We start from the raw sequence: 23,550 nt of genomic DNA, 5'->3' as shown, positions 1-23,550 counted from the left end.
CCGGGGTGCAGCCCCCGGGACCGGCGCCGCTGCCACCTCCGGCCGCGCCCGGGGGGACCGGACAGCGGCCGGGCAGGAGCTGGGCAGGGCTGGGCAGTGGGGGCCAGGCGGGGGCCGGGCAGGGCCGGGCAGGGCCGGGCACGGGGGGCCGGTGCGCGCATCCCCGCCCCGCCCCGCTCCGCCCCGCTCCGCGCCCCCCTGCCCGGGGATTGGGGCTGCCGGGCCGCCGGGGCTGAGGCGGGGCTTGGACCGGCGTTATTTATTTATTTGTTTCCCGGTGCTGTGTTGTTGTTTTCGGCGGCGGTGGCGGCTGGAGCCGGTCCCTCGGGCAGCCCCAGGATGTGGCGGGGCCGGCGCGGGCGGGCGGGCCGGGCCGCGGGGGCGGGAGGTGCGCGCCGGCCGCCGCCGCCGGCCCCGGCAGCCCTGAGCGCCTCGCTGGCCGTGACCTTCTCCCCGTGATCTCCCTCTCGTGCCGAAAGTCAAACAAGTCAATGAGGAAATCGAGAACTTAAAAAAAAAAAGGAGCGCGCAACACCAAGCCCTGCCTGTGTGGATGATTTCAGGGCTGATCAGCATCACCTAAAGGAAAACTTTGGTGACGCCCGGGGAGCTGCCGTGCTGTTCCGCCGGGATGCGGGCGCTGCCCGCGTGAAGCGTATCCCAGCGGCGCCGGCAGCGGCAGCGCTGCCCCCGAGCCCCCGGCCCTGCGCAGCGCCCGGCACGGACACGGGGGTGCCGGGCACGGGGCTGCTCTCCTGCCTCGGGCAGCTGCGGCTCCGCACCGACATCTGAATCAAAGCTGATTCCTTTTCATTTATTGCGAGGAGAGGGGTTTTCTTTCACGGCATCATCTGTTTCGAAGAAAGGAGGGAGGAAGGGGGAGGGTTAAAGCTGAAGAAGTCTTCTCTCCGAAGGAAATGCCTTTTGCGCTTTCCAGATGACCTTTTCTGAAAATGTAGCCTCTCCAGCTGACCGATTTCTATTTTGACTACAAAGTCTGTGAAACTGAGCCTTAAGTGCTCCACAAACCCTAGGATGTGTGCTTCTGGGATTAGCAATATGGGGCATCTGTTGTCACCTCTCCTCTTGAGCCTGGCAGCAGTTTTTTCCAAAGGTAAGTCTCAATCTCTTCTGTTTCACTGCATCTTGTTTCTGATTTTGCATAGCCAGCCTTTGTCTCTCTCTCTGTAATGCCTTGAGTGTTGATACCCACAGTTCAAGCCGGAAAGGCTTGGGGGGAGCCATGTGCTAGTCAGAAACACAGATGATGTGATGGGAAATCCTGAGTGCAAGGATCTTTCCTTGGTCGACTACGACAGTCTCCAGTTACTGAGGCATTTGTTACCTCCTTACTGTACTTTGGGTCAGGTAGTAGATGCTGCTGCTGAGCTTAGCTGATAGCTCAGTTTTGGATTACTAAGAGTTTGTGATACAGAAATTTGAAGTCCCCAGAGGTCCAAGCTGTTGGAGTTGGCTGCCCCCCACCGTTATCTTCTGTGCCGTTTTTCAGATTAAAAATCCTGTATCTCAGACTGACTGGCAACCTGGTTTTACTGGACCAGAGAAACAGGTACTTAGTGAAACATTTAAAAGCTTTGATGAGATGCTGTAGCAGGTCTCTGATATCCTGCATGCTGAATGGAGTTTGAATGTCCTGATGGCATCACTTCAGACAACTCAGTGATTCCTTCTTGGAGCCCTCGAGCTTGTTTGCAGTTCGAATCAGAAAACCAGCACACAGACAGTGCACATATTTTTGTGTGCATTTAAAGCTTCCTTGGAACTTAGAAGTGTTCATCGATGGCCTCAGCCAAAAGGTGAATGCATTTCTGCAATACTTAATTTAGATGATTTCGAGCATTCCTGTGAAATATAAATTAGGAGAAATATACATTTCTACCGAGCAGATGCTGTGCATCAGCAGTTACATTTTGGCAGGAAAACAAAGTTTTCACGTGGTTTAGTCTTCAGAGGGGAAAAAGAGCATATGCATTTAATCTGTGATTTTGCAAACATACTGTTAAAGAGTCCTGCTTATAAATATCCCTTTCAAAAAAAGGTATTAGTTATTCTTAACACCTTTTTACACTTTCCGAGATCAGCACTTTTCTTTTTATTACGTGAGTTATTTTTACTAATTAGTTTTTATCCAGAACTGAACTTACTGACAGAAGGCAAAATACATAGCTGTGTATTTCTGTGGTGGTTCCCTGTATCAAATTCCCTCCTCCTCCTTTTTTCCTTAGAGCAGGTAAAGAAAGAAAGGAACAAAATTATAAGTCTTCTCAAATGTTCCCTAAATGCAGTGCCTACATAAGTCCTGTTCTAAAGTTGCAAATGGAAATGCATTAGCAGCAGGGATTAGAAGTCAGAGTCTTTTCAAGAGATTGCTTCATTCACATTGCACACTGGTAGCTTGTGATTGCCCAGCTAGGTTGTAAATGATGTATTTTATTATAAGCAATATCATCAGTACTTCGGATAGGCTAACAGAGCAGTAAGAGAATTAACTTCTTCATTCCCTTGGCTTTTGCTGTGTTTCAGTTTGCTGCCTTAACACTGCATTAACATAGTGTTGGACTGAGATTGCAGCTTGTTCCAGGATTGGAAAAAGTGGCATTTCAGTTTTACAGAATACAGCATTTCTTTTATTGCCAACTCAGCAATTACAGCATTCGTATGTGATTTTATTCTTAAATGTTACTTATATATCTTTTGAAAGACGTATTAGGAAAACTTGCCTCACCAAAAGGGTTGTCAAGCCCTGGCACAGCTGCCCAGGAAGTGGTGGAGTCCCCATCCCTGGAGGGATTTAAGAGGGGTGGAGATGTGGTGCCTGAGGACGCAGTCGGGGTGAATGTGGCAGTGCTGGGTTAGCAGTGGCACTCGACAGTCCCGGGAATCTTTCCAGCCTAAAGAATCCTGTGATTCCATGAAACCAGACACACGAGATCCCACCAGAGTTACTGGTCCTAGCTGTGCTATTGATCTTGCACTTCAGATACCCAAGACACTGCTACTGTGTGATTGCCAGGACTCTGCTGTTCAGTGATACAGATACCTATCTTTAATGCAATTGTTTATTTTTCCTTTGCTAGCAGACTCCGTCTGCACTGCTATGCCTTAGCACACTGAAAAGACCAGAGTGTTCCTGAGATTTATAGTATGAACTTGACAGTGTAAAAGGTTGATTCCCACCCCCCTCCACGTAGTAAGATAAACAGACAAAAAATAAATCAGGCATGATTACTGCTACAGGGCATGTTTCTTTGATGCTTTTCTGCTGCTAATAGAAAAACTCTCTCATTTATGACACGATGACAAAGTTTTCCTAAAGAGATACAAAAGCTTTTAACATGCAACAGCAATCAGCTGTCTGTTGTGTATAAGGCTGCTGCTGATTACTCAGAACCATGGCAACACACCTTGTACTGCACAGTTCCAAATCTTTCAGGTAATAATGTTGAAGACTTGAGAATACCATTGTGATTTTGCTTTGCTTTTATCTCGTAAAATGCAGAGCTCCAGCCTGAGAAATGAATTGTTGTTTCCAGTAATGAGCTAAAGTTCCTACCAGGCCAGCTTGTCAGTGATGATATAATCCATGTGTGTTAATGCACTGTCAGTCTAATCATATATCTGTGTATAAGGGCAGAGGCGATAAGGCTCTGTAAGTGGAGTTCTGGGGCACTTGTATTTCACAGCTTTGTCTTCAGCAGAGTTTTCTTAAGTCAGTCCTAAGGGGCCAATGCCTACCCTCAGTCAGTTCAGCATTTTGCTGTTTGTTAGCAAGAGTGAAAAGAAGTTATTGGGAAATCTTCAGTCAAAAAATAACCAGGTCCCACTGATGTTAATGAAAACAGACTGTATACAAGAGGCACAATAACGTGGACGTTTTGTTCCCTTGTTTAAATGGAAAGTCATCAGCTCCACTGGAGTAGAGTAAAAACTTCAATACTTTATTTGGGCTCCAGGTTCCATGCTTGGCTTAAGTCCAGAATGAAACCAGCATCTCCCTTAAGATGCTAAATACTTTTGAGATGTATATTGTGAGACTAAAGATTGAGGAGCCTTTTTCATTATGAATATCATCAGATAAAACCAGATTTCATTGATTTCAAATTTCAAGTTTAGGTTGACAGTAAAAACCCAAGTAAATAATTCAGTGACTTTTTTCCTGCTTGTGTTCTGCTGAGCATTTTGTGTTCTTCTCTGTCATCCTGGGCAGAAATTTCCTGCAAGTTGCTCTCTAATGACATCTCAGGCCATAGAGCTGCTGGTTTGATTTTCTTTTTCTCTCAATTTTATTGAAATGGAGGCTTAGCAAGCATATTAGGCAGGATTTCCTTGTATCCCCTCAGGGTGTTCCCCATAGCCAGAGATGTGCAGAGCACATGTGCAGTGATGCAAATCTATTACAGCAAGTGAGCGTGGGGAAACAGGGAAACCAAACCCCCAAATGTCTAGTTTTGGTTACACTATAGGAGAGGAATATTTGCATATTTGGCTTGAAACTGCTCTTGCTCCTGTTTCCTTTGGAATTATCCATGTTGTACTGTTCTTTGAACCCTCTTGATTTCCACTGGGTCTTATACTGTAGATTTTTTTGTCTCATTGTGGACAAGCTCCATCTTTGCCTTTTTCTGTGCAATTCTGCTGGTATCAGAATATGTCATTTTGTCCACATTGCCCTTCACTTAGAATTGTAGTGTATTGTATCTTTGTGAGTTGCAGTTCTGTAGGAAGTCACTCGTGCATTCCCTGGCATCGTGGGGGTAGTGGTGTACAAAGAACCCCTCAGCTGCCAGAAGGCTGTGGGCCATTCCCAGAGATCTTGATGTGCAGGTCTTTGCTGGCATTGAAGTGGACTTAGGAACGTGGAAAATGAAAAGCTGAGGAGTGCAACGACTGCGTTTCAGCACTACTTGCTTTGGAGTTCATGCCTCTAGAACAGTGGTAGTATGTCAGTAATGGGATATAATTCTGTATACGGGATTAAAATCAAAGATTGTTTTATTTGAGTTAAGAGATGTATTCCTTTCCCCCCTCCATCTTGGTGGTGGCTAGACAGGAGTTCAGGGTTGAATTACAGTTCATGGTGACAGATTTTGATTGTGATGATGAGGCACACATTCCTTTTCTCAAAGTAACAGTGCTGGTGTTGCTTGTGGACAGACCCATCATAGGCAGCTGTTGCCCCAGCTGTGCAGCTGATCTGTATAGAAAATGTGGTGGTTGCTGCTTTTAGGTGGGCATAAAGTACAGATGTGGTCACTATTTCCTGTAAGCTCTGCCTGCAGGCAAAAACCCCGAAAGTTTTCTATAAAACCCCCAAAATAAATTAAAGCTTTCTAGCTTAAGGTTCAAGCAGTCTCTTTAAAACCAAAGTTTTTGTGCTTTGTCCCAGCTGCATTGAACTTGAAGTTGTTTGAGACAAGGGAAGGGGAAAATAACTTGCACTTTTTTGCTCTTGCTGTGTTTCTTGCCACAGAGTACTTGAGGCAAAAGCCCCATTCTGATTCCCTTTCTTTCAGTAAAAAAACCAATTCAGACTAAACAAAACATTCAGCTAGACCCATGTTTTATTTTTCAGCTGCAATACTGGCTTAATGTGATTTGGTTTCTAGTATTTCCCTGTAATGTTCTCATTTTTTACTTCTGTCTTTTCTTTTATTAGTTCCTTAGGACTGGCAGGCTCTGTGACACCAACCAATGTTTTAGATATTAATAAAAGCAGCTTTATTCAATAAAGATCAGTTTTATTTAATAAAGGAGAGAATCAAAAGATAATCTGATTTTTCATGCTGCATTCACATTAGATCAAGCTCCTGAGGTGGTTGTGGATGCCAAGTCTGGTGGCAGTCTCTCACGGGTCCTAGGATACATAAACATGACTCGAGACAGACTGATTGTGGGAAAGCTGAAGAGGCAGCTGAGATTCATCACAAGTTTGGTTTATAAAGTGGCACATTAAATTACTTGGTTTTCACCAGTCTTTGTAATGTTGCCTGCTGCATTATTAATGGCAGCTCCAAATGAAGTGGATTTTAAGTAGTTCTGAGACATGTAGATAACACCAATTATCATGAGCGGTTTTAAAGTACATATTTGAGGATGTTAGGCTACCCCACCCTGGGGGTGAAGTGTGGCCACAGTTAACTGTACAATGAGGATTGGCTTGTTCACATCTATGATTTCTTCTTTTATTGAATAGACTTAATTCCAGTGTAAGGTGTTGGTGATGGCCTCACAGAGCCAAGGGATTGAAACTCTTCATCTTCCCAAGTACAGCCTGTGTGGTATCTATGCAAACTTCCATCTTCTGCTTTGGTATTGTGACTTAAACTTGACCCAGAGGATGGTGTAACTACAGCTCTGTGACAGAAGGAGTTACATCCATCTATTGATCCGCAGTGGGTGTGATCTGAGCCCACTGCAGTCAGTAGAGGGGATTTCATTGCCTTTAGTAGGCTTTAATTCAGAGTAGACAGTTTTCTGGAGTGGTGTTTTTCAGTGTGTAGCCCACACACCAGTGGTGATTCATAGAACATCTGAGCAGTGTTGTGAAACCAGTGCCAGAAACCTTCTGCGTGCAAGCTAGAAAAAACCGAAGGGAGGAAATAGAAGTAACAAGGCTGCTTTCAGACTGCATCCCAGTTTGTGTTTGGTTGTAAACAAAGACCTTTGTGACAATACCAAAACCAGGGCTCTGTGTAAGATGGTCTGGATTTCTCTCAGAATGATGGCTCTTTTCCTTGAAAGGGCTGAGAAAAACCACTGTAGTGAGACTAACTGTGGTAGTTGGAAGTGTTGCTGTGAGCTGTTTGGTGTTGCCTCGGTGCTTCAGACACAGGCACTGCTGGTGTGAGTGTTTCTAATCCACTACAGCAGAGGTTGACTTAAATCAACACTGAGCAGTGGCTCAGTGAAGCAGGGCAGGAGTAGCCTGCCAGTCACTTAATGGCATCTGCGCTCCGGGGTCAATTAACTGCCTCAGAGGCTTCCTTCCACACACAGAGGATGTTTGTTTGTTCTCACACCCTCACTGTTGGGTTTTTTTAATCAAGGTTTCCAGAAAGGTTTCTTGAGGGAGTTTTCTGTGTTGCAGGCAATTGTCTCCCTGGCAGTGGTTCGGCAAAATGCATTTTTGTTTCTTATACAGAGTATAAAAGGTTGGTAGTGGATTCAGTGTTGAATCCACTGGGATTCAATCAGTGTTGCCACATTTCCCCAGATTTACAAAATAGAAGGCTTCTTTCCTCCTCCTGTAGTCACTTCACCTTCTCACAGGCCCATCTGGCTCTGTTTTTAAAGTTACTTCGAATTGATTTGGTTTGTGTAGTATTTTGGGGTCTTATTTGCAAATAAAGACTCTTCCACAGTGCCAGTAAGATTTGTTTTGGCTAAGGTGCTTCAAAAATTTGCTGTGGTAATGATTCATAAGCAAACCAGACCCACATCTGAAAATGACCATGTAGATTCTAAACTGTGAGAAGGGGGAAGGATATTGAATAATGTAGCTCCTAGGAAAAGCACAAAAGAAATGAGTTAGCCAGCTATGTCTGAAAAAGCAGCAGGGGGAATAATAACAAGCACCCCAAGCAGAGGTGTGCAAAGGTGTCAACACACTCTTTACCCTTGGGGGATACGGCTTTGAGACAGACTAAGGAGCAACAGAGGTTCCTCTCCAGCTGAACCAGGATGCTCTACATCTTGTCTTTTGATCTGTTTGCTTTCAAGGGAGGCAGACTGTTGAGCAGACAGTCTGCAGATCTCTTGCTGAGGAGCAAGGCAGATGTCCAGATTATCACACAGATGAGTCTGCATGTCCTGCATGCTAAAAAAAATCCTCCGAGTCACAGGGTTTAGTCTCATCTAACGCTGAGTTTAGTGTCATCTAATGCTGAATGGTCTCAGAACCTTGGATTTTGTGGGCCCTCAACATCACTTGCTTTTTATTTCTATTTTTAAAAGTGCGGTTTTATGTCTTCAGTATACATTGTGTAAATTCATCGTGCAAGAGGAGGAACCCAAAGCTGGCAGAGGTAACTAGTCACTGGTGTGTCTGAATATTGATCCATCCCACAATATAGGAAAGAAAACAATCCCACTTAGTCTTCAATCCACTCACCAAAGATTCTGGATTAGCACATAATTATATCCTCCATTTTCTGCTGAGCCATGGTGACTCATTCTACTTGTCTTCGTGAAAATAATGGTGATTTGCATCTGCTGATATTTGAAATATCTGTATTTATCCTTTAGTGTTGCATCTCTGTCCTAATGTAATCAGCCTTGCTTGGTTAATTTTAATTAGCTTGTACACATGGGGTAGTTAGTTTTCTTTTCTGTGTATGTCAAATTCCTACATTTAACTTGCTACTTTGCTGCTAGCAGTGGGGTGTATTGGCAGGTTTTCCTGCTTTGAACAAGGGCTTGGTGCTGTTTCTGTGGATTGTGGTTTGAGCTACTGCTGGAAGAACTGTCCAGCTCTGCAAAACTGTAAATACTGTTCTGTATAACTGTAAATACACCAAGTACCTGCAGTTACACTCCTGTCATCCTTACTTGTTCTCAGAAAAAAATAGGTTCTAGTTTGCTCAGGTCCACAAGTCTGTAGCTCTGAAGATGAGGAAGGATATCTTCATGTGGTCCACAGTACAGGACTTGGGGCAGAACTGAGCAGCTGATTGTGCCCAGCAGAGGCAAGAGGTGCACACACACTGGGAGTTTATTGCCACACGTGGTGCAGAGTACAGCGAATACCTTCACGCTCATTTTCACTCTGTTTAGGATCTGTTTAATCCCAAGTTAGGGGCTTTGTTAGGTGCTATGCTGACCTACAGGATTAGCCACTCATCTGAAAACACGTGCCCTACCTTCTCTAGAAGAGTGGAGAAGGAACAGATGCAGAAGGAGCCTTACAATGTACTGCTGCGTTAGTGCACGTCTGATACGTGACTTACCAAGCTTTGTCATCTTCTAATTCTGCTGTGGCAAGGCCATTTCTAGACATCTCTGATGAGTTCCTTTGTACCCACTCTTAGAAGTTCTACTGAAATGCCAACTGCTCAGCAGTCCTGTGAATCAGGGTGTGAAAGATGGGGGTCCAAAATGTAGTGGACACTTTTCAAAATCTTATTCTAGTCTTTGAGTTGTGCTGTCCCTCTTAGTGACAAAGACTAGTTACACCTTCAGTGAGTAAAAGCAGTGTGTTGTTTTTAAAGCCCCATCTGGTGCTCTGCATAGGTCTGCCCTTGCTCACATGGGGTTCCTCATCCTTGTTCCATATCATGTTCCATATTTCTGGGTTGTGAGCCTACCCTGACTTTCCTGTGCTCTGCTCTCTCCTTTGTGGCTGGCTGTCCCTGCAGCATTGTCTGATAGGAGATGATTTCGTGCATACTGAACACTTGTGCACAGTGGGATTCTGTTCTGTGCTTCTGACTCTTTGACACCATCTGCCCAGCAAAGTGGTTTTAATGGGTTTCCACTGAGCCAGGCTGTACTACAGCCCTGACAGCATGCTCTGTATTTTAAAAAATAAACAAAATCTCTTCAGACAAGCCACACATGAGCATTGGCGTCTCCAGCAAAATTGAGGATTACAGACTGTTTCATATTTTGTGGAGCAGAAATATCTCTATTTGGTAGGCTCTAAAGTAGGAAAATGACTGATATCTCAGAATGGTCTTCTAATAGTACTGGTTTATTTTTTTAAATGACCTTATAAAGCATTATTTTCCATCTCATTTTTAAAGTCAGGTATTATTATCCTATTACAAAAATGCAATCGTTTAACCTTGTTAGTGTTCTCTTCTTTACAAGAGCAGGGGAATGTAGTGGTTCATGATGGTGATTTAGGAGTGAGGGTACCCACTGGCTTTCTGTAACCTTTGTAGAACCACTCCAGTTCCCTGCTTTCCCTTTTTCTAAACTGTCTTGTCTGCTCAGAATACAGGGGTGTTCAGAGCAGGATCTGTTTTACTTGCAGTTATACAGCATCTGCTGTACGTGTCACCACATGAAAATAATTAATTTCTAGCATCTTGTTAGAACATCTAGCATCATGTTAAAAATTGGAATGTGATGTTCTGGTTGCTGGACAATGTGAACTGCTCAGGGGCCTGTAAGAATAGAAAAGAGGAGTGGGGTAAGGAAAAAAATGAAGATATCATGAAAGCATCTGTGTGATTAAATATTCTAAGAGATTGGGTAGATGCCATCCCTTGATGTTACAATTAATAAGCTATCTAAGCCTTTCCAAACAGCAGCATGAAAAAGGGAACATAAAAAGCCTTTTATAAGAAGATGTCGTAAAGATGTTTTTGTACTTATTTCTGTTGTAATCTGTGTTAATAAACTATTAAAGAAAGTATGTTCAATGTCGGTATTAGCAATGCAGCAAACCACTTATATGAAAAAACAGGTTTTTTGGAAGATGGTGCAGATCTTAGAAATATTTCATTCCTTCTTTGCCCCTTCAGGTCTTTGGGGTTTATTTTAAGCTCCTTCAGTTTGGCAAGTTGTGAACATAATGGGCAGTGGTGGTAATGAGATGGTGAAAGAAAATGTTGGCTGGTCCCTTATGTTATCATCGGGACTTGAAAATTGAGAGTCAATTGGATTCTTCTGAACTCCTGAGCTAACTTGCTATGAACACACAGAGAATCAGACACAATCCTGTTGGTTAGCCTTTAGGTTCTTTTATTCTAAATTACGTGGAGTCTGACCTGGATCCAATTTCCGGTTAGAAGAAATACAAAGCAAATATCACTATGAATTCCCTTGACAATGAAGGTGGCGTTTCCCAAATGCTGTCCAGCAGACTGATGTTTTGAGTGGTATCTCAGTGTTCTGTGTCTGTTGTTGTTAGTTACTCGTTTGTGTAAAGCTAACTAAGGTTAGGATCTGTGGTCTTACCCCGGTGTTTGCTGCTGCTGGTACCTTTTTTCCCCATTTGTCCTGTCGTAGCTTTGGATGTTGCTGAAGATGTTTCCTGCTGTTTCAGCTGCAGCAGTTTACAATACATGTATCAGCATCAGCTGGGGCTTCTCTTGCCTTTTTATTTAGCCTCTTTATCTGAGCAGCAGTAGATCAGAGTAATGGTGCAATAATCACTGTTGAAGCATGTATTTGTTTGTTTTCATTTTATTTCTATGCAGTCATATGCTCCTTTCATCCCTCCATCTATTCCTATCAGAATTACGAGTTTGGTTTGGATCAGACTCTGAAAAAAGAGAAATGCTTGTAAGTGGAGAATACTAAATATAGCAGCCCTTTGTTCCTGTATTTATAGTCTTGGTGCTTAGAATGTCTGCGTGTGCATTATAGGTCCTCATCAAATAACCAAATTGCATCAATAATAATAAAAAGGATGGTTCATGAAGAGATTCTCTTCAACTGTTCTCTTTTCAGCAGCTTCAGAAAAGAACGATGAGTTTGGCAGCATATCTGCAGTGCTGACAGCTCTGGGCTTTGGCAGCCTAAGCGAGGAGCAGTGAGTTCAGGTTTAGGTGCAGAGGGGAGCATTCCCAGACCTTGTAGGATTTTGCTGTTGCAGTAGGTCAGATGATAATTTCTCAGGTATTTAGCTCTCCCAACCCTTAGGTATTTATGATCTACAACTTGTCTGGAAAGTTGTTGGGAGACAGTGAAGACCAAAGGATGAAGAAAAATTCCCCCCAAAATGCTAAAAGAGTCTTGCAGGATGTTATTTGCTGTAAGAGGGCTTTTCTGGTGTCTCAGTTCATACTGTGAAGTGCTAAAGCCCATCATCTTTTTCATAACAAGCACATTCTCATTCGTGTTTTCTACCTGAGAAGAGCAGCCCTCCTAATCTTCCCATCTGTGCCTCTGCACCATTTCCTCAGCCCCTTTTGGGCCTGTCTTTGACTTGTTACAGATGTTTGCTGCCAGTCTGATCCATTTGTCACAGAAATTACACATTCTCCCACTTGTTTTATCTCCTTCCTACAAACAGGCACTATCAAAATCTCATCTGAAGCCTGTGGAATTGTTGTGGCAGTTTCAGTTATCTTTTGTCCTTCTTTGACATGTGTCTTAGGAAGAGTTGATCATTGTATTCCTTCTAGTCTAAATCTGACTGGGCCTTAGCAAATGTTGCTTCCAGTACCTCGTCATTTCCTTCTCCAGTAACTGAATAAATGTTTCTCTGAGATGCTCAGAAAGTGAATCCCTCCATAATTCCTGCACTTTCTCTTGCCCCCTTATTTATAGGTCAGTGCTGTTACTGTTTTCCTTCCAATTCCAAGTCTTGTTTTCAGCAATGGGATGAACGGAAGGAATCATGGAGGAGAACAGACTATATATAATCTTAGATTTAGAGGTGACATTGAACTTTAGTACTGACCTTTGCGAGTTATCAGAAAATAATTGAAAATCTAGGCTGGGAGCCCAGAAAATCAAGATTGAGGGCAAGCAAGAAGAAATTTATGAAAGTTGGAAGACAAGAAGAAGAAGTAAAGATCGAACTCTGTGTTGTGCTACTACTCTGCAGAGTAAGAACTGATAGTGAAGATGGGATTGTGAAAGCTGCATGATAAAGAAAATCAGAACACCTGTGCTCTGTGGGCTGCTCCAGGCAGACAGGCTGTGCACAGCCCCTCGCCAGAGCGATCCCGGCAGGTCTGATGTCTTCAGTACACATATATTTGGTCTTATCCTATGAAACTTGTATTCTACCAAACTGCAGAGTTGCCCTCACATTAATTAAAGCAATTTGAATTAAGAGGACACAATCACTTCTTTACCCTTCAGTTTCAGACTAAAACAAATATTAAACTACCATAAATTTTCATGGAATAAATAAATCTTAATGTTGCTTATGCTGAATTCAAGTTGCAGCAGCCAAGATAGAGTTTTGCTTATTTTCATAGTAATCCCATGTGAAATGGTTTGTACTTTATTTCACCCACCTGAAAGGAAAATCAGAACAACTGATGCTCAGAAACTTCTTTACATTCAGTGGTTGAAAATAACTCCTTTTGTTTTTGCAGTAAAATACTCTCACGTGCATGCAAGCTTCATAATTCTCACCTCTTTTTTCCAATAGTAGTAAGTCTCTCTGCACATTCTATCCTTTGCATGACGGAAGCTCTCCCACTTTCCAAATACTCTCAGTGTCTTCCCTTGATCTGCTGGCCAAGGGTGATACCAGGAAGGCTTTTGTTTCGTTCTCAGATGAGCAGATTGCCCAGCTCTCACAATGGAACTTGCCTTCTGCCCTGCATGAGTAGCTGGGACCAGAGAAATGCTGCATTGTGTGCTCCTGGAGATGCCACAAGCTCGAGAGGAAGAAATAATGAAACTGCAGTAGAATTGTGCTAAGTGCTGTGAAAACACAGCTGGGAACAATAAGCCTTTAGGAGTCAAGGTCTAACTTCACGGGAACAATGTTCAGGATTTTTGTAATTTGGCTGTAGAAAATGGTTCTGACAGACCTTTCCTGGAAATTAAAAACCCCCACTTCTACAGGCATAGTGCAGGTGCAGTAGTTGACCTGTGGTGCTTTCCTGTATTTTGTGTGCTGAATTTGGTCACTTAAATCTAGACTGTAAGCTGTAAACAGAAAAAAATTACAATAATTCTTTACAGGGCTGAATCTGATCTGAAAATGAACGTGGATGGTAGGGCTGCTCAGGAGCAAAGCCAGCCTCAGCTGGGGCTGCTGCAATCTCTCTTTCTTGTGTGGCATTGCCATTTCTGCAGTTGAGTAATGAGCCATGCAGAGAGCTCGCAGAGACAGCTGAAAACTAATATTTTTTCCTCACTTACAGAGTTTGGGGTTTTTCTTTGCAGGAACCAGCTCCAGTAATACTGCAGTGGCCTATTGAGGTGGTTGAGCTCCTTGATCTGATGGAAAGCTAACGGACCAAAAAGAAAAGCTTTCCAACAGAGATGGGACTGTGGGTAATCTCACCCCGAGGCCACACGCTCACCAGATCTGAGATGAAAAAGGGCTGAGTGCCTTCACAGGCTGCAATTAATGCTTTCTTTTTGTAGCATCAAACTGTGCATCCAGTAGTCTGTTCCCAGGCCTCTTCATTCTCATTCCCTTGCAGAAAAAATCATGAGTGTGGAAACCAGGTGGTGTTCAACCTTAGCTGTTGTTCAAGCATAGAAACCAGGCAAAATGGAAAAAAGTTTGACAGCGATCACTTGGTATTTTTATAATTGCCATTTTCAGCTGACAGGCGTCAGCAAACTAACATCCCATTGCAGCTACAAAACAAGACACGTTTTAAATAAGAGTATGGTAACAATTTTAATGAAGAACACGGGAAAGCCATGAAAGTTAGATAATTTCATATAACAAATACTATCAGTCCCTTCTTCCTCAGTAATTCCTTTTCATGGTATAGCTGAAATTTTTGAAGGGAAGGGAAAGCCTCCCTCTGTTGTTGATAATGTGGTGATCACCACACTTTATATTTTTGGATGCAGCTGCAATATTCCAGCCCTAAGTGGACACTTGAATGCTGAGGATTTTGATGGGTGAGTTGAAAGATTTTGGAAATGATCTTTATATTCTTAATCCAGCGAAACTAATTCTGAGGAGCTGAATTCTGCAGCAGTGATGACAGAGGCTGCAGGCTGGTAACGAAGATGGGAGACACAGGAGCTTCCTTTAGGTTTTGTGTCCTTGCCCCAGTTGCAGAGCTGTGGTCACTGGTGCTGTGACTGAACAGGTTAAGTTCTAAAGGCTCATCATATCCTGTGTGGGCTTCCTGCGTCTCTCCCACCACCAGAATCACTCAGGAGTTGACAAATTCCATGTGGGAACTGTAAATCTGTCACAGGTACCACTGCTGTTGGTGTGTGTGCAGTAAGATGCAAGGACTCTGAAAATTCTCACTGATGTGCATCAGAGTTACCTTTTTTGGCCGTCTGGATTCTTAAGGCATTCAGCCTTTAGGTCAAACTCTGCGAGTTCACAGGAGGGTTTTATTCTATTACAGCGAATGGTGAGACCGGCGTGAGGGCAAGTGGCTGTTTGAGTCATGGCCCAATTCCTAATTACACCTGTGTGCTTCCTTAATGGAATTCAAATAAATGATTTTGTTGTGTGAAAGCAGTGATATTGTATTTATTTCTAAATTCATTTGAAGATGTCAGCATGGAGCCCTGAGGATGTGAAAGAAAGGTAGAGCTTGTCAGCCTCCCTGGCTGCTCTGAATTACCCTGAACCTATTGGAAATGAAAGGTTCAGAGAGCACAGATGGAATAGATTGAAGCTTTGAGTGAATTGAAAGGGCAAGTTTGCTGGCTAATGGTGATCTCTGTGGAGAGAGGGATAGCTAATAGATCGCAATCATCAGACATTGTGAAATCCTCCACAGAACTGCTTAAGGCATTCAGCTTTCCAGTTCTAGCTTGTGTAGTGGCCTTGTCTTTAATTAAAATAGCTTTTGTTTCCACATAATTAAAATAAAACATGGAAGCATGTAATACTTAGTAAATATGTGATGCAGAAATGTCCTTATCTTGGTTGATTATTTTCCTTCTTTTAAGATAACAAAATTGCATTAATACATCTGTTTAGCAAGTGCTTTTTTTCTCTCTGTAGATGAAGGCTAGATTTTTAGAAGCATCTGGTTCTAAATTTAAGAACCAAAATGCTCCCAGCTCAGTGGATAGAATCTTGTCTGGAGTTTAGGGATGCTGACGTGGTGTTAAGAACTGTTACTGTTACAACAGAAATTGATGAAATTGATGAATTCAGGATTTCTGTTCCCCTGTATAAATTCAATTTCACTGTGTTGTCTTCTGATGGCAGAACTTCTTTGTCTTGAAATTCAAAGTCACTTTCAGATCAGTCACCAATATCTGAAAGTTCATAATTCACTCCAAACCCATGTCCACGATACAGAACTTAAGATTGCTTTAAAACTGTCTTGAATTAGTTTTACAGTCATCAGGTTTTTTCACATTTTTGTGTGTTAGAGCCAAGTCTGAATTTTGTTGAAAGAGCAAAGAAACCCCATAAAATCCTAGGCAATATGGTGGCAGTCCTGTGTGCAGCAGGAGTTTAGTCTCAGAAAGCTAAAATGGGATTAGAGCATCAGGAATTTCAGGGGTTTGTAGAGAAGCAGCCAAATCAGCCCAGCCCTTCCCTGAGGCAAATGAACATCAGCACGTCCTGATGTCCTTTCCAGAGAGATTCACATTGATCGGATTGTTCTTGAGATTTTCATTGATCTCAGAACTGAGCTGCATTCTCCCTTCCCCTGGATTGCACAAAGGAGTGCTATCTTGCGAGACAGTTTTTTATCATTCCCAAATAATGCTTTCATGCTTCCTGTATACACAGAACAATCCATATCTGCCTTCTAAAATTAAATTCCTCTTACATTGTTTCAGAGCTGGATAATATCACAATATTCACTCTCCAGCTGGTGGCCCCAGAAGAGGATGTGCAGGGCATTCTGTTAAATCTGACGTGTTTCCAAGCTGACCAACTTCCATTTTTTAGAAAAAAATCCTTTTTCAAATATTAAGAAGTTTCCATGCAGCTGTTTTTTCATGTGTTCTTGCAAGCTTCAGGCAGGGGAGCCTACTGTATGTAATTTCAGACATTGGCTGCTGAGACATGAGTTAAAGCATCGGAGTAATGCAATATTTACTTCCCTTGTGACTTTCCTTGGAATATCTGGTGGGCATCTTGTTCAGAGGCAATTCTCCTTGGGAGGCTGCCTAAGGAGATCCACAGTTACCATGACAAAGACCTTTTTTATTTATTTATCTGGGAGGGGGAGGGCAGGAGCAGCAAAAGAGTGGGAGAAGAAAGTAATCCTGAGAGAGGTGAACTTGGCCACTGCTTTTGGAATATCACAGGACGCCCTCACAGCCTCCTGGCAGGCTGTGGATGGAGCTGGGTGTCGCTTTGCTGGTTCCTGGCTTGGTTTCCCTGCCCTGGACACACACAGGGAGGTGACACTGTTGTCCAGAGCTCAGGTCTTAAAGCCACTAACCAAATTTACTGTTTCTACAGACAGAGGAGTCTATAAGGCCCTCTAGACTCACCATTTATAATGTCAAACATGCAATTAGACCTTTACTCATTGTTTTACCTTTGTACTGAGTCTAGTATTGCACATTTAAAAAGGAGCATTCTCCTTATTTTGATCACCTTTAAAAGGGCAAAGCTTGTTCCTGTTGATTGTCACCATGGTAATCAAAAGCTCTTGCTTTCCAGTTTGAATTTTCTGGTTTCCAGTTAAGCAGGTCCTGTTTCACCTTGATAAGGGACCCTCTCTGTTGGGTTAAGGGTGTCTGTAGTGCCCAGTATCGGGGCTTTTTTGATGCACCAAAATCAGCTCTCATCGGAGCCCTTCTGTGCACTGCGAAAGGGCTTTATACAGACCAGTGCCTCTCCTGGCCAGAGGCAGCTGTGATGGAAACAGCTGTAGCATTGCTAGCATTCCAATCAAATATAATAAATCAGATTTCCACCCCTGTCTTTGGTCCTTAGTTTGAGGGAACAGAGAATGTCTATTTCTGCATGGTTCCTGGGATCCTTTGGAATGGCATCAGACCCATCCCTCGGGCCTGACAGCCTCCACATCCTCCTGGTGCTCATCTGCTCTAAATGTTGTCTCTCTCAGTAACAAAGGAGAGATCTTGGCATAAAGGAGAATATTTAGAGGAAACAGAAATTAAGTGCTTTAATAAAGTGTAGGTGAGACATTGGGATACTGTTAGATTTTTGTTATTATTAATTCAAGGGGAGGGAAATACTGTAAAATTAACACAACCTTGGCTGAAGTTTATGGCTTTGAAGAAAATGGTGCCTCAGAGGAGTAGTAGGACTCAGGCTTGATTAAACTGGGATTTCAGAAATTCTCTGCACTGAACAAAATAAAAAGGCATTCAATCTAATTAGATAGAATAGTGGAGGGGGAGGAGGAAGAGAGGTACTTCTGACCTGTTGGCTTTTTATATAACCTTTAATCCATGGGATGTGCCTGTAGCTGTTTTGGTAGATTTGTTTTTCTTCTCAAGGGAATTTGGCCTTGAATTGTAACCTTTTAATAACTTTGCTTAGGAAAATCTGAGGAGAAAACTGTCTCGTGGTCCTGTTAATATATACAGACTTTCAGGAGGCCTGTTCTGTAGTTTTTCCTGATGAAGGTTCATATTTTGGCCAGATCCTGTGCTTCTGTTTAGTTTCTCTTGGGTTAAACGGCTTTCCTGCAGTTCTGATTTCAGGAATAAGCATTTAGTTTAAGGCCTATTAATTCTTATATACTTTCGAGGAGCTGATTGTTACTCGTTTTGCAGTTGCCTGTTAAGGCATGAGTATAAAAAGATGTAGAGATATGTTTAGAGATAGCTAACATAATGCTTTTTAAAATATGTTATAGGCACAGTTTTAGAAATGCCAGATACATTTTTGGAAAATCTCTACTACATTGTGAATGTCCTCAAGAAACAGAAGAGGGTTGTAATTATGTGTTTTGAAATGGAATTAATCCTTGACCCTTTGGAGAAGCAAAATGCTATTTCTGCTTAGAGGGTGGCATAGATTAATTTTGATCATTTACCAGTCATTCCAGGCTTTCCATCTTCTCCTTTACTTCAAGTTATCAGGCTTCAAAACTCCCTCTGAGCTCTGTGATAAACAGACTTAGGTCAGGGAAATGCTGTTCCCAGGGGTAGGGTTCAGGGTGACCCACTGACATTGCAGAACAGTTTCCAGTGCTGGTGTTCTTTGCCATTTTGGTGTAAATCTATATTCTTGTAATCCCTGAAGGGCTGAGCAGCCAAATATGTGCTTTTACTATCAAATTTCTGTTTGTATTGACAGCTTGGCAATCAATGAAAATAGCAACTAAGGTGCTGTGCACATTTGAGTAAAGCCTGCAGGGAAAGAATTCTATAAAACATAGCTTGGGCAAGGAGCTTCTGGGGCCATAGTGTGTCACGAGGTTAGACAAGTGTGAGTTATGTTTCTTTTTCACAGGATTTTATTTCTAATATTCTTAAATTAGGATGATTTCAAATCTGCAACCTACTACGAAGCCAAAGGTCAAACCCGAGTTTGATTTATGATGGTTGCAGCTTGTGTTAAAGCTCATTTGCTGGTCTCCTGTTTGCTGTTGTTCCATTAATGCTCCTTTTGCTTGCTGCTCATGCTGAGCCAGGTTGTTGGAGAACACATTACAGCTCTTTGTACTTCATTAGTTCGGTGTCTGGGAAAATTTGGAAGGAAGAGAAGGGAATGCTCAGCTCGTGCAGAGCGACTCGTGCTCCAGATAACATTCAGTCACTTTGGATTCACATTGCAGCACTGAGGGCAGAGTTTGCCTCTCTCTGAGGAAGTTCACCATTCTTTTTGCTCCTGAGGAGCCTGACTAAAACCCATTCAGTATGGATTGTTGTGTTTCCAAAATTGTGAAGGTTACTTGAAAGAATAGAAGTCATGGTCAGGACTGCTTCCTGTTTTATTTGTGATTGGTTTGTATGTACTAAGGATGGATAACAATTAAAACGGTTAAATAATTGTTATACTGTTCAAAAGCTTTGTGGTTAGTATGGAAACATGATTTGATGTTTTCCAGAATGTAAAGCTACCAGTTGTGTTTGTTTCTTTTACGATACTTGATTCTGTTATGTCTAAATATTTAGTTACATCCATGTATCCAGTGACAGAAACCACAGCAAAACATTTTAAAATAAATATACTGTATTAGTAAGAGAAGCATCTGTATCCCTGTATTAGTAACAGCCCACGTGGTACCTTCAAAGTTCAATCACTGCAGTGGCTTAAGTTGAGGATTTGGCTGTAGCAATTTGTGTAATGGAGAAAATACCTGTTACTGAGTGGTGGTGAATGACTGAATTTTATTGGTTCATAAGCAAACTTGGAGGTTAATATCTTTGTTTTGTGAAACAGATGTTTAATTCTGAGCCTGGGAAACTGGCTCTTTTCTGTCTGAAGAAGAAAAAACAATAGATGTGTTGGATTACTGTAGACTCTGTAACTGAGTGTGACAGATGTATTAAATTAGCCTTTCCCAAAGCTTTTGGTGTTTGCCTCTCTGAACTGTAAATTTTCTTTCACTTGACTTTCTCCCCTTGCAGGTGGCAAGGGACCATTTGGTGCATGTTTCATGTTTCTCTGACAGGACAAAATATTCCAGGCTTGCTGTAAAGTCACAGCCACTTCCATGTGGGTAAAAGACAAATTCTCTGGGATTTATGCTTCAGACTGTAACATGAGAGGATGAAAGGGAAGAGCCCTTAGAAATAAATTCTCCATAGGCTTTTGATTCTCCCCAGTGCAGAAACTGAACAGGGCCCAGTTTAATGTGCCAGTGCGTGTCACAGCCCCTGAGAGCACCAGGGCACTCTGTGGGTGTTAATGAACCAGACACTTCTAATTTTTATTAACAATACACAGCCTTCATCTTACCCTGTCATCGTCCCCTGCTGATTAAAGCATGACGAACCTGTTACACAAATGGGATGCTCTCTGTGTGTAGGTAGCACTTGAAGGGCTTAATTTTAATCTGATTTTCAAGAACCCTGACTAAATTCAGCTACTTGTTACCTTGTTATAATGGTGGAGTAGTTTCTGGGGGATTACTTTGGATTTACTTTGCTTTAGCAGGAAACAGAATTTATCCCTTTAGATTTCAGCAGGAGGAGAAACTTTCTAATTAGAGTAATTTCTGCTTTCCCAGCACATATATCTGATACATGTTCTTTCCCTGATCTTATTCCCTAATATGGCAAGCCTTTATGGGATCTTTAAAAATTGACATCTGTTTTGTTTCTGACTTTGAAAATTACCTTAAGAAAACTTTGCATTTGAGCTCCTTGTTTTAGGATTTTACCTTTTTGATGTATCAAAAAAGAAAAAGAATTTGAAATTCATATTTGGGGGGAAATAGCTTTGTTGATGTAATGTATTTATGGCCCATTAACAAAAGCAAATATTTTAAGAATTGATTTTCAGGATATATATATATATGAAGTAAATAACTGTACCAGGTAACGAGCAGTTTAACTTGTACGGGTAGCTTCTAACAAAATTCATTTTCTGCTGTTCACTCACCTGCCCTACAAGCTGAAACAATGTTCAAAGCAGAATTTTCTTTTGTATGATCTTCTTAACTCTTCAGAAAAGTTGAAATCAATTCGGATACATTTATTAATGGTTCCTTTAATTAGTTTGCTAATGTCTCTATTTACAAGACTGGCTGCTTGCGTCCTGTTACCTGCTGATGAGAGTATAATACTTATTGATCTCTGTACAGTGTCCTGGGAAAAATCCATTCAGATTCACTGCTAACAAAAGAAGCCTGTACAGATAACTCGTTCAGATTTTTGGAAGGCATTTGTCTGTTCCTGGTGAGTTATTAGTCCTAATGGGAGTCAGAGGTGCAGCGGGAGGCAGAAGGAGCTGTTAACGTGTGCATAGCAAGTGTGGAGTGTTTGAAATCCTTCCTGCCTGTGTCATGACGAGGTCCTTTGGTGTGAGGCTGGGGGTAGATAAAGTACTCGTGAGACTGAAAGGTGGCCGAGAGAGACCAGACACAGCAGGGACTCTGTGGTGGTGCAAGTTCTGCCCTGCCCCTTCCTGTGAGCGGGAGAGGCTGGGGAAGGCTTGGAGATGCTCAGTCTGAGCCTGAGAGCACGGACTAGTTGTGCAAGGGCAGTAAACCCCTACTGAGATGTGGTTTACTCCAGCACATTGAATTTGCTCTGGTTTGTGGGGCTCCGTGATCCAGTAGAGCTTCGTGTGAACTGGGATAGTTTCAGAGAGCTTCAGCGAGTGTGTAAGCTACTCTGATGATACCATTTGTGTTCTAATGACAGCCTCAAACAGGGAATGGTGACTTCCACAAGGCCTTTCACTGGCCTCTTATGTTTTGAATTACTTAGAACATGATTTTAGAATAAAATCCTTTTCTTCGTATAGACTGGAGCCAGCAGCTGAAAATTACTCCTGGCAACTATTTTGAAATCAGTTCCAGCAGAAGAAAGTTTCAGTGTTCCTTTCTTTTTTTTTTTTTCCCCCCCATGGAGTCAGTGGGATTTCTCCCTAACTTTTATGAATTCTCTGTGTTACAGCACACACACAGCCCTGAGACCATTACTGAGTCCCAGCTGGCTGCGGGCTCCTGGCTGGCCTTTGATAAGGTGCTTCAAACCAGCGCGAGTGGCTCTTCTGGCAGCAGCCGGGTGGCAGCTGAGCACAGGGCAGTGCCTTCTGGGGCAGAAATGGTGTTCAAAAGCCACCGTGGGATGCTGAAGGATAGACTTTGGGCTGCGTATTCCTGTCAGGTAGTACAGAAATAACTCTGGAATTTTGGGAATACCACTTGTGGTAGACAGGAGAAAGGGGGTATCTGTCTTTGTTTATAGGAATGGCATCTGACTGCTCTTTGGGAGATGAAGAGGAAAACCTTCCCCAAAGACATTTGGTTAATCTCTTACGGTTTTAAGAGTAGGAGATACTCTAGAGAGAGTGGAGGTGGGAGTTTGACTGCGTACTCTGAACCTTCTGACAAAGCAGCATTTCCTAAATATTGGTGAATATTGTTCCTTTTAACTTTCTGATGCAATGAACCTTCCTTAGCTGCATTTCCTTCTCAAGCACAAGATAAATGTAAATTCCTACTTGAGCCCCTCTGTACTTGCAATGAGTGTTGCTGTATTGATCACTTAGTCCAAGAACAATGAGAAATTGAGCTCATGACTTTGATTAATACACAACATATCTTTTCTCTTCTCCAGATTAGCATAGTCGTTACAGACTGGGAGTGTGTTTTCACTCGCAGTATCCTTGTGTAATGGTGAAGGAATTAATTACACAAAGAATTCTTTGCTAGGAATTTTGTAAGTTTGGTTGTTAAAGGAGCTCTCTCCTGCTAAGTCTTCACTAAAGCTTGGCCAAGTGGCAGGAGTAAATGTGTGGATCAGTGATCTAAGCCCTGAAGAATGGTAGGTGATGATCCATTCAGTTGTGGATTTGGGCTTAAGGTGGAGGGGGCACAGGAAGCGCAGGAGGGACCAGCCGGGCTCTGTCCTGGGTCCTGGAAGCCTGTGGCTGTGCGGATTGGCTTCTGCCTCCAAAGCACGCGAGGAAAAAGTGCCATGTCAAATATGCGCATTTTGCTTAATGAAATTCTGGAGTTAAATTTTCCACTGAGTTTGGCTCTGTTCCATACGGAGCCGTGTTGCTCCGTGCCTGTGAGTCTGGGCGAGTGCACAGGGAAGGAGGGAGGGGATGGGTGCGGATGGGGTGTGAAGGTTACTGTTGATTTTGAAAATAACTTGCATAGATACAGCTGCTTCTTGACAGCCGTGCTGTCCTCCCTTCATTCCAGATTTAAACTTCAATTTCCCTGACATGGTCTTGCCCATTTAGATCTCTGGAGGGAAAGGAAATAACCTCAGTTTTGTGTTTGCTTTCCAGTGCTTCACAAACCTTTATTGTAGGAAGCAGAATCGCAGACAAGGAGTACTCTGACATCCTTCAGCTGAACGATGCCAGAGGCAAAAGGGGCTGCTCAGCAT

At 42.6% G+C, this 23,550-nt stretch overlaps 1 protein-coding gene across 1 annotated transcript in view; it reads left to right on the top strand.

Moving 5' to 3' along the window:
• The first annotated feature begins 377 nt into the window (after positions 1-377).
• The window catches only part of TMEM132D (transmembrane protein 132D), a 208,292-nt gene continuing 185,119 nt past the window's right edge, over positions 378-23,550 (top strand). The window contains exon 1 of the mRNA XM_048322962.1: positions 378-1,114. Coding sequence (XP_048178919.1) covers positions 1,036-1,114 — 79 coding nt within the window. The 5' untranslated portion in view covers positions 378-1,035. The remainder of the gene's footprint in view (positions 1,115-23,550) is intronic.

Source organism: Corvus hawaiiensis, chromosome 18 (genome assembly GCF_020740725.1).
Source record: "Corvus hawaiiensis isolate bCorHaw1 chromosome 18, bCorHaw1.pri.cur, whole genome shotgun sequence".
NCBI lineage: Eukaryota > Metazoa > Chordata > Aves > Passeriformes > Corvidae > Corvus > Corvus hawaiiensis.
The sequence above is the reverse complement of the archived record's forward strand: the minus strand, read 5'-3'. Positions and strand labels throughout refer to the sequence as shown.